The sequence below is a fragment of the Podarcis raffonei genome, chromosome 17 (assembly GCF_027172205.1).
Source record: "Podarcis raffonei isolate rPodRaf1 chromosome 17, rPodRaf1.pri, whole genome shotgun sequence".
In the NCBI taxonomy this organism is placed as follows: Eukaryota; Metazoa; Chordata; class Lepidosauria; order Squamata; family Lacertidae; genus Podarcis; species Podarcis raffonei.
The window spans coordinates 21,457,282-21,472,242 of record NC_070618.1 but is presented as its reverse complement, the minus strand read 5'-3'; the positions used below and the strand labels follow the sequence as shown (position 1 = coordinate 21,472,242).

Sequence of the window (14,961 nt, the reverse complement as noted above, 5' to 3'; positions counted from 1 at the left end):
GTTAGCTAGGGATCATGGGAGTTGTAGGCCAAAAACATCTGGAGGGCCGAGTTTGCCTATGCCTGCCCTATACGTGCTTTAAATTCTTTATACACAGGACTTTTATCCAAGCCAATATTTATTTATTTTTTCAAAAATATTCTCCTTTTTCCCCTTCCAAAGGAGGTGTTCAAAGTAGCTAATGAAATATAGAAGCAAACACAAAAATAACAACAACCCCATACTAAAACAGCTAAATATCAAGTCTTTTACCAAAAGCTGTATGTAAAAAGGGGGAACCCGGAGAGCTAGAGCTTGCAGTTGATTAGTTTAAACAGCATCAGAATCAGAAACTTGTTTAAAAAGAAAAGTTTTCAGATGCCAGCAGCATCTTGATAAAGGAGGAGTTGATTTAGTCTCTTGGAGCAGGGAATTTCACATATGGGGCATTGCCACATAACAAGCCTACTGCAGGAGATGGGCCTTGAAGTGGCTGATCCCAAGTAGTTTAGACCTTAAAAGATAATAAGACCTTGAATTATACTTGGAAAGAAACCATCAGCCAGTGCAGCTGTTAGACTAAAATGGTTGCATGGTCCTAACACTTGGCCCAGTCAAGATTTTACTGGCAGCATTCTTCAGTGATTTTAATTTCCAAGTGGTTTTCAGGGACAGGCCCACCTACAGCATGTTCCAGTGTTCCAGTCAAGATGTAACTAAAGCATTTAGCACCATGGATAAGGTTAATACTTGCTTTATTTCCCACAGTTTAATTTATTCAATTGGCAGTACAGCTCAGTGATCCTAATGTTTAGAATATGTTTTTCACAAATAGAGGACATTTTTCACTTGTCAAAACATTTTTGTTCATTCTGTTAGGCTGCAATGTGCCAGTGCATATTACAGTATGCTAAATGCATTATGCAATATATGTTCAGGCAACTGTCAATCTGCTGTCAAATCAGTGAAACTTAAGTTTTTGTCTCATTTTTTTTGTGCTATGAAAATGAAAGTTAGCTTGTGGTAACTTGACAGCTTTGTTGCAAAGGTTTGTGCTCAACAAAAGGTGATGATCTTGCCTTCCCTTGTTCGAAAGAAAGTCACAGCTGGCATAATCTAATTTGGACACGTGAGATTTCACTAAATGTAGCTGAGTTGGAGCCCATTTTTCTTTGTTATGAGATGGAGAAGTAGTATGTAACATTATATTCTGCTTTGCCTAGATTGAAACTAGAGCATGTAATTAAACATAGTGTATGGCATATGCTTTTTGGTTTGTTAAACCTAAGTGGCTATTATATTTATTTATCTAGCCAGGCATTTATACTGGAGGGCGTGTGGCTTGCTATTCTTTCTGACAAGTTATTTTAAGTTTGGTACAGCTAGCTTTTGCCACCAGTTCAATCTCCTGCAAACTGGGAAATAATTGCATCTAACCCTGAGAGGGGCAACAGGTAACTTCCTCCCATTTTTAAAGTCTGAGTTTGAACTGGGGTGATAACAGCGCTGCTACTACCTATAAATATATGTTTGCATATTTGGTGGGTAGAGCTGATTGTTCTGCCATATCTATGCAGGGTGGATAAAAATCAAAGATTAAAAAATAAATAAATAAAATTAGGATTTTTTTATTTTAATCAGATTTTTAAAATAAAATGCTTTTGGAGGAAAAGTCTTTCTAAGGATAGTTTTCTATTTAAGTTACATTATAGTCCAAAGGCTATTAATCAGGAAATAAGGATTTATTTTAAGTTTTTCATGTGTGCTAAAACTCAGTCTTTTTTAAAAAAAAAACACGTTTAACCACATCAGTTAACAAACATGGATACATATGCTATAATGTTATTGCTTTAGTTAAATAAATTGTTATTAAGGAAATGATTATTTTTCTCCTTCCAATAAAGTAGAGCAGAAAAGTTGTCCAAATATAAACAGTTAACTTATTAAACCTCACAGTAATTTCATAATTATCTTTCTTTGTATTTCTGATAGTATAACCAAATCGGTAATTTTTGATATACTGTAACTGTAAAAACTACTCTGAAAATTTATTATTCCAAAAATGAAACCTTTCTCTGGTTGTAAATATTAAGATCATAGCATCAAGAATGAGTCTTTATGTAAAAAAAAAAAAAAATTTATCAAGTTACTGACTAGTGATTTAAACCACGATTTAAATAATGGTTTAAATCTATTTGATTTAAATCAAATCCATCCTGTATCTGTGTATTTTGGTATGTTAACAAGAACATAAAAGGAAGGCTTGAAATGACCATGCTCTGGCAAGGAAAAAATACATTAAATTCATGAGCAGATGCTTGGTTATAAGAACAGAAGTTCAAATGTACTTCTTCCTTCTTTAGGAACTTAATTTTGCTGATGCAACAATGGGATTGTATGGAATAAGGCTGCAGAAGCCTCTCCATCCCTATGATGATTTTGGATTTAATAATAATGACTTTACTATCAAAAGACAGAGATACAGATAACATAAACATTACACGTTTTTGCAAACAGTGCTATTTCAGTTCTCTAAGAGTCTTCCAGAGCAGCTTTGGCGGATGAAGCTTCTGCCCTTTGCCACAGTTTTCTGTTGAGAAATATAGAACAAGGAAGACTTTTGCTACCTGCACATTAAAAATCAAAATAAATTTATTCTAATCAGGAGCTTCCCCCCAATATTGTAACAGAGAAACTTCTGTCAGGTTTCAGCTGCATGATGTCTGTTGGAATAAGTTTAATTTGTATTCATATTACAGGATCTTTTTACAAACACTATTGAGTTCTCAACACCAGTTTTCATTAGTTATTTGTCTGGAGCTGCATGTTTCATCTGTCAGTTATATTCTGTTCGCTAAAAACTTTCAGAATAAAATAGTTATAAACTTAGATTGCATATTTTATTAAATTGATAAAAATGTATTGCTATGTTTGCAAATATATAAAAGTTTATTATTTATACACTTGCATTAATACAAGTTATCTCTCCTGCAGTCTCCTGGTACATAAGTGGACAGTGACCTGTTTGTTCCGGTTGATGTAGAAGACAGGTGTCAAATCAGCAGGTAAAAACAATGTTTAATCTGTTCACAGCCTCATACGCTTATTAGGAGTTTGTTAGAATGCCAAGTAATGTATTTTCTCCTAACCTTTTAACTTTTGAACAGCAAATACATAAAAGGCTGTGTATTTATTGTTGGTCTCTTGTGTTCTGCTAAATCCTAAATTACTTACTGGTATTTCATAAAGCAGGAGGTCATCCTATATGAGCAAAGAATGATATTACTGCTAATGCTTTTGTAAAAAACGAGGAAGTTGCCTACATATGGTGGGATCTACATAAATCCCTATCCCCAGCACATGGGCAGAAACATGCCAGGGAACTGGAGTCTTGTGCAGTTTTCAGAACTTGCCTTCCTTCATTCAGTGAAGGGCTGAATTGGGCATGAAGTTGGACAGAGGAATTTGCATTCCATATAATGGCCTGGTTTGCTGAATGCCTGTACACTGAAGACAGGGCCAGCCTATGCGTATCTGTGGAAATAATTTATTATTTTGAGGAGGAGGGAGGTCTCCTACTTGTAATTACAGGATATTTATTTGAATATTTATTGTCTTCATATGACTGAACCCCATGCATCATTACATGGTGCCAAAGCAAAGCAACAAGAGCCAGTGTGTGGTGTTGTGGTTAAGAGCGATAGGCTCGTAATCTGGGGGAACCGGGTTCGCGTCTCCGCTCCTCCACATGCAGCTGCTGGGTGACCTTGGGCTAGTCACACTTCTTTGAAGTCTCTCAGCCCCATGCACCTCACAGAGTGTTTGTTGTGGAGGAGGAAGGGAAAGGAGAATGTTAGCCGCTTTGAGACTCCTTCGGGTAGTGATAAAGCGGGATATCAAATCCAAACTCCTTCTTCAATGAAAAACAATAACGGGCTGCAGCTGATGATGATGAATGGAATTATGCATTTCAGAACTAAATTCTGTTTAATTTGTCCATTTAGCAATAATGGATAAGGCACTTGAAAACATACAGCTTTCCTTCATGCAGTTAACAATACTGTAGGACTCTAAACCAAATTAAAAACCCCTAAGCCTGACCTCCTTACCTTTTACACAGAAACTGCCTGGGTTATGATAAATGCCAGACATAAGCACTGAAACCAGCCCGACTGTTTTGCTAACACTTATCAGTCGATAGCAAAGACACATATAAGACAAAGTGGATCATTCTTTAAACAAAAACTAGAGTCTTTGAGGGTCTTGATTGAAACAATGAATAACTTCTTTTATAAATTTCTCCTTGGGATGTGTCTTCAACTTGTGTTGTGTTCCCAACATTGTCTCCTGTCCATTTTTGTTCCTAACCTTGTCTTCATAACCACATATTTGTATTAGGCACAAGCAATCAATGCAGGAGAAAAGAGGCACAACATGATCAGCAGTTGGATGCAGTTGCATTGATATAATGTATAAAGCATTACAATATTTTTTTTACTCAAATACACTGCTGCATGACTAACAGTGTTTGTGTTTTACCAGGCGTAAATCTGAGCAGCCATGGCTGCTCAATCCTTGGACCCTCCTCCAAACCCAAGCTGTAAAATCATGACTTTTCGGCCTACAATGGATGAGTTCAGGGACTTTAATAAGTACTTGGCTTACATGGAATCAAAAGGTGCTCATCGTGCTGGGCTGGCAAAGGTAAATCCTTTAAAATGCTGTGTAGAGCAACCAACCACCAATTTTAATACGTACACTCCGTATAAAGTTCTCATAAAGATTATACATATCATTATAAAGATCTATCAGATAGCTAGATAATACTAATACGTAAATGACGTAACAATATATCAAATGTCACAATGTGAATGAAATATAGCTGGGGGGGAAATACTGCCAAATATCAGAGAAATGTTGCATGGGTTTGGCTTTACCAATGACTGCCTGAAAAGGTCACACAACAATGTATATAAAATTCTGTATTTGTTGGGGACAAAGTTGGTACTCATATTCTATTACTACAATTTATAAGCTACTCACTGATATATCCTGCAGTAAAAGAATAATGAATGAATAGCTATTGTTTTTTGTTTTTTAATTTATTTACAAATTTCCCAAGACATTTTTATCTGATGGTAATTTTCCTCCAATGCCAAGTGCTTTTTCAGTTTTGTTTCTTTTAGTATGTCTCTTTCTATAGGAAACAAATTAAAATGTATTTGTTTTCACTTGTTCTTACATATTTACATTCTGTTACATTCCCTGTTACATTCTGGGGCCTCAGAAGTACACATGGAACATCCTTTGCTAGCAAGCGTTCTCCATTCTCTTCTGTAGAAAAGACAGATCTCTGCATACTGAGGGTTTCACGTGCATCTTCTCAGGGGAGTTTTTCTACAAAGTGAAATGCTTTGTAGATTTATATTAATACCTTGTTCAATACCTTGGTTTCATATATAATGTTACACATTAGAGAAATATAAAGGAACAACTCTCCTGGGTTATTGTTTTGCACACTGGAGACCTGTGTCGTGAAGTATGCAGGTGTTTTCTGAAGGGGTGCAACACAATACTGCTAATGAGATCTTGACTAAAGCTAGAGAAGGAACCAAACAAAACTGGCCTCCTGAGATTGTATTGCTTCATAGTTGCAACCTAAAAATCATGTAGTATGTCTTCAGTGATTATGGCATTTAATTTTATTATAATAATAGTAAGAGACTGCAGATGTAATATTCACCTTGGCTTTTCTGTGGCAGCTAAAAGAAATCAATGGACTGACTATACATTATTTGATATAACATATATAAACAAACAAACTCTCTCTCTTTTCTTGTTGCACTAAAATGTCCAAAGCCAAGAAACATGACACCAAAACAAAGAATAACCTCGATTTCCTTCATTGCGGTAATATCCATCTTTTGTCCAATATTATACAGTGGTACCTCTGGTTATCAACACTTCAGGTTACAAACTCCGCTAACCCAGAAGTAGCTGCTCCTGGTTGCGAACTTTGCCCCAGGATGCGATTGGAAATTGCGTGCCGGAGGCGTGCATGCAACGGGAGGCCCCATTAGTGAAAGCGCTCAGGAGAAGAATGATTTCAGCTTAAAGAACGGACCTCCGGAACGAATTAAGTTTGTAACCAGAGGTACCACTGTATTGGAATTAGTAATGGATGTGTTTGGATTCTGCCATTATAATACAACAGTTAGAATCTTTGGTCAGGGTAAAGTATGTTGTAATAATAGGGATGGGTGGGTTTTCCCCCCCAGTAGTGCTGAACTTATTTGTCCTCAATTCCTCCAGGCCTATTTCTAAGGTAAACACAGCTACCATGTAATCTTTTCTATCTGATGTGTAATGCATGATGCAAAACAACATTTTATTAACATGTTGGCATTTGTATTTGTAGCCGCTATATAGTATGCAGTTTGAAAATTAAAACCAGAATTATTTTTTCTTTTAAAATGTCCTATTTATCTGGTCTGCATTTCATCAGTGAGAAGTGACTTTGTTAAAAGGCTGCATATGGTGTTAGTTTTTTAATATAGTATGCATTTTTAGTAATGACTGTATTCTTCTGGAAACCCTAGTCCACAATTCACAGAGAAAGGATCTTAAAAGTCACACTTTAGGCTGCAATCCTATACACATTTACCTGGGAGAAAATGCCATTGAGTTAAACGGGAATCACTTCTGAGAAGAGAGGCATTGGATTGCATTGTTAGAGGCTGAGTCTTAATATGATTGTTAATACTATGGTTTTAAATGATATCAAGTATTCATAAAGTGACTTACAAATGCAGCAAAACAGTAAAATAAGGTAAATAATACTGAACAATAATAGGACAATAAAAGTAGGCAACAGGCCAGCAGTCATGTTAAAAAGAAGAGAACAATGATTAATCAAGTACTACAAGAACACTGAAACAAATAAAGGTGCACTTTTGTGATCCGAAGTTGATGAAGTAAGGATACATGGTTTTTTGTCCTAGGGGCCTCTTTTAATGTTGACGGTGAAATACTATCAGCAGTATAGAGTAGAATTTCAAGCATACAACATAATTTTAAATGATAACCTGTAGAGGGTCATCTACTTATCAAGCAGATTAAGTGGCCACCTGTGTTGTGCAATCAACATTTTGATTTGATTTATTGTATTTGTGCCGCTTTTCATTCAAATGAGTCTCATAGCAGCTTACAAACAATAAACACCACAATAACATAATAAAGCATAATAGAACATCACAAATACAACATAAATCTTATGAGATAATTAACAAATCCTCAATAAAACAGTTATGATCTAGAAAACACTTAGCCGAAAAGCAACTAAAAATAATTACAACAAAAGTCAAATTATGTATTACAATACAGCTTTCATAATCTATAAAATACTAACATTAACAAAATAGCAACTAAAAAAAAAGCTAAACAGTTAAGTTCAGACACACACTCTACACACCCCAGTGACTTTTCATTTCATTAAAACATACATAAAATACACATAGTGCTTGTTAAGCCAGGGCAGCCAGATGCTGCACTGGCTGGTATCCTCAGGAAGTGGGCCATGGTGGAGATGAAGGGGCTGTTGGGCTTACCGCCAATGGCAAGGTTGACTCTGGGTAGCCTGCCCAGGTGCCATTGATGAGGAGCTTGCACACATCCCTCTCAATAATCAGGAGATCCATCCCCACTCAACCCTGTCCTTCTGGAGTGGCGAGTCATGGCTGCACTCTGTGTAGAGGTTGACCAGGAGTGTCACAGTCCGGTTTACAGGTGGTCAAAGTCCTAGTGGAGGACATCGGGACTGGGGGCAAGATGGCGGGATGGGAGCAGGAACGGGAGTCTGGAAGCCAGGAAGCCAAGGGTCCGAGGGTCAGGAAACCAGGAGTCGAGGGTCAGGAAGCAAGGAGTCAAGAAGCCAAACGTAGCAAGGCAAGAAGCATGTTGCTGTGGCAAAGAGCCAAAGGGAAATGCTGATCTTATATCCCTTCCCGGCTCTTGTCATCAGGTGCTGTGAGTTACCAATCGGCCTCACCTGTGTGGCCACGCCTTCCCTCTTGAGAACAAACTTAGGAAAGCCCCAGGTCACAGGGCCTGGCTCCTGCACATACTCCTGACAAGGAGGTCCAGCAGTGCCTCCATGCTCAGGATGCTCTCATTGCACGATGGTTCATCTGCCAGCTGCATCTCCAGCTTCTTCAGCTGAACCTTGGCCTATATGGTAGCAGAAGATGAGGTTGCCGGTAGAGGGAGGGAATGGGGCAGCTAGCTGAATCCACCAAGTGGTAGGGAGATGCCATGATAAAGATCCTGAGAGAGCCTCAGCAGGATCCTGGTGGCTCACAGCTGTTGACTTGAAGCTGCACCTTGTTCTTTGCATCCAGGCCGCTACCCATGGAAGGCATGAAGCACAGGGTATCAGCTGGTGAGAATGGAAGATGAAAGGTAGGGGTGGGCTGAGGAGCTGGAGAGTGTGGAAGTGGGGATGCTTCCATCTCCATGTCTTCGGGCTTGCTCAACTGCTGCTCCCTGGGCTTCTGGTGCTTTTTTTGTTGAAGCCATCTGCTTGGTGACCTTGGATTAGTTATCTCTGTGTTGTTTTTCCATTCAGAACCAGTTTTTTTTTACCATATAACGTATGACATATAATGCTGAAATTCTTTGGGGTGGAAACTGACTCAATATGTTTTCATAGGTAGTAGAGTACAGTGGTATGTTGTTAAATATAAATTCTCAGAAATTTATTCATGTTGGCTCCAAGAGAAGATACTGTGAGAATTAAAATAGTTTGAGCTTTGTGGCCTTAAAAAAATCATCATTGACCTTGAGTTAAAGAAAAGCATGCAAATGTTCTTCGAATATTCACACCGTGTAGCCCAAATCACAAGTGCATGCTTAATAGTCATGAAAATGAGAATTGCTATGCACATATTTGATTTTTATGCATACATCTTAAATGCACAGTTTCTCTACCTCCCTAAGCAATATTTAGTTCCTTTTCAAGTGTGCATACATTTTCTGAAAATTTGTGGAATAAATACTTGTGCAGAGCATCTTACTGGCTAAAGCTTCTGTCATATGTTTTTACCTGATGTACATAAATGAAGAGACATGTACTAATTTCAGGATTTTACTTGCCTACATTTTCACAATTTCTTTTAAGGGGCAGCATCTTTTGCTGAAATTAATTTTGTCATGTATTTTAGACTTGTGCAGTTTAATGTAAAGACAATTCAGTCCGAAAGCACTTAAAAAAGACCTTCAGTGTATTAATGTTTATCTGGAAAACAAATCAATGATGGATTTAGGGTGGTGCGAGCAGTCCCTGCCCCGGGTGCTGAGCCAATGGGGTGCATCATCATCACCATACCTTTATTTGTACAGATAATGTACAGGTAAAAATATGGGTAAACTGTACCTAAAGGAATTATTGTGAAAATAAGAAATACTTGGGCAGGGGCACCAAATTTTGCCTTTGCTCAGAGCACCATATTACCAAAGTCCACCCCTGAAGAAATTCAGGCTTTTTGTCAACAAAAGAAAAACTTGTGACCATATGCCAGCATCCCTCAAGGCACTGATCAAGTGTATTCAAGCTTAGTTCCGTGGTGTAGACTACTTTGGTCTTGGTCCAGAGCCCCATAATATGGAAAACCTTATCTAAATTTTGTAGACCAGTGGTCTTCAGCATGTCAAGAGTCAGGACTCACTTGGCACAGGGTACAAACTTCCAAGAGTGCAGGCCTGTGCACGTGGAGGGTTGGGCTAGCAGGGGGAAAAACGCTGTTAAAGTATACAATTTGTCCACATGCTTACAAGTATCCTTCTATCAAGCAGTGTATCTGTCCGTGAACCTAGGCCAACAAACACAATCCTTACACAATTCAGACTACAGTTGTGTCGCAAGAAGAAATTAAAGTTCCACTAGTTGAGAGCCATTGTAATTTGCAAAGTTAAGTCACATGTATAAAACACACAGTTTATTTCTTTAAAATATTCCTGAGCAAGTTACAATTAAAATACAAATCCCTGTGCTCGCTACAGCCATGTATAAAAGCAAGGCAGATAAATTAAACCAGAAAAAAGTAAAAGGCAACATATTACTAAAGAATTAAGCCATAAATTGTTCTGGTAAATCACTCATTTTGGTGAAGAGAAGCACTGAGGCCAACAGCTTCTAGTCCAAATGACAATTAGCTGATACATGGAAGATAATTCAAAACTCTTGTAAAACACAATACAATTCACATGAATTGTGATTGTGTGTGGGTCTGGACCTGTCCACTACTAGAAAGTAGTCCCTGAAGGCTTTTCGGTTAAGTAATGCAGTTCTTTACCTAAAAATATTCTCACACCTCCTTTACCTCGTCCCTGAATTCCTGCCCTTTAATTTGTCCTAGGATCGCTTTCCAATCCTCTGGCTGTCAGAAAAGCTATTCTTGTCCCCAGAGCCCCATGTGAGGTTTTTAATTCCTTGCGAACTGACAACTTTTCCTTCCTTTACAGAAATTGATCTGCAAGTGTTCCAAGTGCTTTTGTCCCCAGAGTACTTGGAACACTTGTGAATGTTTTGTGCCATTATGGCATCTCAGCCAATTAATTTAATATTCACTGCCGCAAACAAAATGCAACATAGAATGCCTGACAGTTCTTTTATAAAACAGTTAGCATAAAGGTAAAGGGACCCCTGACCATTAGGTCCAGTCATGACCGACTCTGGGGTGCTGCGCTCATCTCGCTTTATTGGCCGAGGGAACCGGCGTACAGCTTCCGGGTCATGTGGCCAGCATGACTAAGCCGCTTCTGGGAAAACAGAGCAGCAAACGGAAATGCCGTTTACCTTCCCGCTGGAGCGGTACCTATTTATCTACTTGCACTTTGACGTGCTTTCGAACTGCTAGGTTGGCAGGAGCAGGGACTGAGCAACAGGAGCTCACCCCGTCGCGGGGATTTGAACCGCCGACCTTCTGATTGGCAAGTCCTAGGCTCTGTGGTTTAACCCACAGTGCTCCCCCAACCCTTCAGAGTTAGCATAGGTTGGCCTTTATTCATAATTTGGAGTTAACACAAATATTAGCCTGTGGCTATTACGCCACTGTTATTTTCACCTTCTTTTTCTATCATGCATAAGGTAATATTTAACACAATGTAACACATTTTTCAGAAATTAACATCCAGGATCAAATATTCTCTCTGTTAAAACATTGGGCAGTATGGCTGCACGCCAGGGGTATCTCAAAGCCAAAGTGAGAGCATTTGGGTCAAAATTAAGGGAGAGAAGAATAACAGTGACCTCATTGTGGGAGTTTACTATAGATCCCCAAGCCAAACGGAGGACATAGATGATGCCTTCCTGGAACAGATGGCCAAGCATGCAAAAGGAAGGGAGATAGTAGTAATGGGGGACTTCAATTACCCGGATATTTGTTGGATGTCAAACTCAGCCAAGAGCATAAGGTCAAACAGATTCCTCACTGGCCTTGCAGACAACTTCATTGTCCAGAAAGTGGGAGAAGCTACAAGAGGAACAGCCATTTTAGATCTGGTCCTAACCAATGTTGATGACCTGGTTAGTGGGGTAGAAGTGGAAGGATCATTAGGCGCGAGTGATCATGCTCTTCTGAAGTTTACTATACAGCGGAAAGGAGCAGCCAAGCATACTAGGACTCAATTTCTCGACTTTAAGAAAGCCGACTTCATAAAACTTAGGGAAGTGCTGGGTGAGATCCCATGGACAGTAATACTAAAAGGAAAGGGAGTTCATGATGGCTGGGAGTTTGTTAAGAGGGAGATAGTAAAAGCACAACTTCAGGCAATACCAATGAGACGGAAACATGGAAGGTGCCTAAAGAAGCCAGGGTGGCTATCTAAAGAACTTTTAACTGAGTTAAGATTAAAAAAGGATGTGTACAAAAAATGGAAAAGGGGGGAAACCACCAAAGAGGAATTCAAACAAATAGCCAGCACGTGTAGACACAAAGTCAGAAAAGCTAAAGCACAGAATGAACTCAGGCTTGCTAGAGAGGTTAAAAGCAACAAAAAAGGCTTTTATGGGTATGTTCGTAGCAAAAGGAAGAACAAAGAAACAGTGGGGTCACTCAGAGGAGAAGATGGTGAAATGCAAACAGGGGACACAGAAAGGGCTGAACTCCTCAATGCCTTCTTTGCCTCAGTCTTCTCCGATAAAGAAAACAATGCCCGACCTGAAGAATTTGGAGCAAATGATTCAGCAGAGGAAACACAGCCCAGAATAACTAAGGAGATAGTACAAGAATACTTGGCTAGTCTAGATGTATTCAAGTCTCCAGGGCCAGATGAACTGCATCCAAGAGTATTGAAAGAACTGGCAGATGTGATTTCAGAACCACTGGCAGTCATCTTTGAGAATTCCTGGAGAACAGGCGAAGTCCCGGCAGACTGGAGGAGGGCAAATGTTGTCCCTATTTTCAAAAAGGGGAAAAGAGAGGACCCAAATAATTACCGCCCAGTCAGTCTGACATCAATACCAGGGAAGATTCTGGAGCAGATCATTAAGCAAACAGTCTGTGAGCACCTGGAAAGGAATGCTGTGATCACCAATAGTCAGCATGGATTTCTGAAAAATAAGTCATGTCAGACTAACCTGATCTCGTTTTTTGACAGAATTACAAGCCTGGTAGATGAAGGGAACGCAGTGGATGTAGCCTACCTTGATTTCAGCAAGGCATTTGACAAGGTGCCCCATGATATTCTTGTAAAGAAGCTGGTAAAATGCGGTCTTGACTATGCTACCACTCAGTGGATTTGTAACTGGCTGACTGACCGAACCCAAAGGGTGCTCATCAATGGTTCCTCTTCATCCTGGAGAAGAGTGACTAGTGGGGTGCCACAGGGTTCTGTCTTGGGCCCGGTCTTATTCAACATCTTTATCAACGACTTGGATGATGGACTCAAGGGCATCCTGATCAAATTTGCAGATGACACCAAACTGGGAGGGGTGGCTAACACCCCAGAGGACAGGAACACACTTCAAAACGACCTTGACAGATTAGAGAACTGGGCCAAAACAAACAAGATGAATTTTAACAGGGAGAAATGTAAAGTATTGCACTTGGGCAAAAAAAATGAGAGGCACAAATACAAGATGGGTGACACCTGGCTTGAGAGCACTACATGTGAAAAGGATCTAGGAGTCTTGGTTGACCACAAACTTGACATGAGCCAACAGTGTGACGTGGCAGCTAAAAAAGCCAATGCAATTCTGGGCTGCATCAATAGGAGTATCGCATCTAGATCAAGGGAAGTAATAGTGCCACTGTATTCTGCTCTGGTCAGACCTCACCTGGAGTACTGTGTCCAGTTCTGGGCACCACAGTTCAAGAAGGACATTGACAAACTGGAACGTGTCCAGAGGAGGGCAACCAAAATGGTCAAAGGCCTGGAAACGATGCCTTATGAGGAACGGCTAAGGGAGCTGGGCATGTTTAGCCTGGAGAAGAGGAGGTTAAGGGGTGATATGATAGCCATGTTCAAATATATAAAAGGATGTCACATAGAGGAGGGAGAAAGGTTGTTTTCTGCTGCTCCAGAGAAGCGGACACGGAGCAATGGATCCAAACTACAAGAAAGAAGATTCCACCTAAACATTAGGAAGAACTTCCTGACAGTAAGAGCTGTTCGACAGTGGAATTTGCTGCCAAGGAGTGTGGTGGAGTCTCCTTCTTTGGAGGTCTTTAAGCAGAGGCTTGACAACCATATGTCAGGAGTGCTCTGATGGTGTTTCCTGCTTGGCAGGGGGTTGGACTCGATGGCCCTTGTGGTCTCTTCCAACTCTATGATTCTATGATTCTATGATTCTATGATTCTATGATCTAACCTGTGTCCCTCCATATCTTGTTGGACTCCCAACTCCCATCAATCCATGGCCAATAGTCAGGGATCACGGAAGTTATAGTCCAGCAATATTTGGCAGAGATTATCTGCCCTTATTATGGATCAAATAATGCACATTTAGCAAAGCTTTTGACTCCCCCTTGAGATATAGCAAGAAGCTTTGGCACTGATACTATAGAGCAGGAGGCTGCTGTTCAAAGAAAACAAATAGAAAATTCCACTGGTAAGCAGCATTCTGGCAACGGATATCTGCCATTAGGCCACCAAATCTACTGGCTTTACGTGAATGTTGAGTTTTCCAGATAATACTGCTGGCTTTCCTTATATAGAATTTCATTAAATGTAACTCTTTGTTTTCATTCTTTTAAACCTTTTAAGTTACACTGGCTGCTGTTAATATGCTGTTCCCCTAAATTTCTAGGTGATTCCCCCCAAGGAGTGGAAGCCAAGAAAATGCTATGATGACATTGATTCTCTGATTATACCAGCTCCAATTCAACAGATGGTTACTGGGCAATCAGGGCTCTTCACTCAGTACAACATTCAGAAAAAGCCAATGACTGTGAAGGAGTTTCGGCAACTTGCCAACAGTGACAAGTAGGTATAGTCATTCAGTGCCACCACAAGGTGGAGATTATGTCGCTGAACGCTTAAGTTACAGTTTTACTTTAGAGTAATTAAGTCATGTATACTGTAGGATAATCTATAGATTGCAGTTTATGGTTTCTAAATAAAAGCTATAGTTTAAGAATGCATACAAATGCATACTTAGGCTCATGTATGCATTTCCCCCCAATAGAATTCAATAAAATTCCTTAATACATGGCTTCTAAGGGCTAATAAAAACACATTCCTCACATTTTTACACTTCCACATTTTCTGCAAACCCTCCACACAGGCTGTTCTGCAGACAGTTTCTATTCTCAAGGTCACACAGCTTTTGGAGATAGGGAATGTTTCACTTTAGAAACTATATTGATATAGCTTTTATATTATTGGTTCTTTGGTAGGAGGCTGCCTAAAACTATTAGAAAATAAGCTGATAGCAGTATTTTGATTTCAATTTAGAAGCAATGAATGTTGTCAGCCTGCTTGCAC

At 39.5% G+C, this 14,961-nt stretch overlaps 1 protein-coding gene across 3 annotated transcripts in view; it reads left to right on the top strand.

Moving 5' to 3' along the window:
- KDM4C (lysine demethylase 4C) overlaps positions 1–14,961 on the top strand; it is a 190,452-nt gene that overhangs the window by 4,718 nt on the left and 170,773 nt on the right. For 2 of the 3 annotated variants that reach the window (XM_053372017.1, XM_053372016.1), the window contains exons 2-4: positions 2,974–3,044; positions 4,522–4,683; positions 14,285–14,460. In XM_053372017.1, the coding sequence (XP_053227992.1) occupies positions 4,540–4,683; positions 14,285–14,460 (320 nt within the window). In that variant the 5' untranslated portion in view covers positions 2,974–3,044; positions 4,522–4,539. Of the gene's footprint in view, positions 1–212; positions 1,434–2,973; positions 3,045–4,521; positions 4,684–14,284; positions 14,461–14,961 lie in introns of those variants that run through there. The other variant, XM_053372018.1, reaches the window with a different exon arrangement.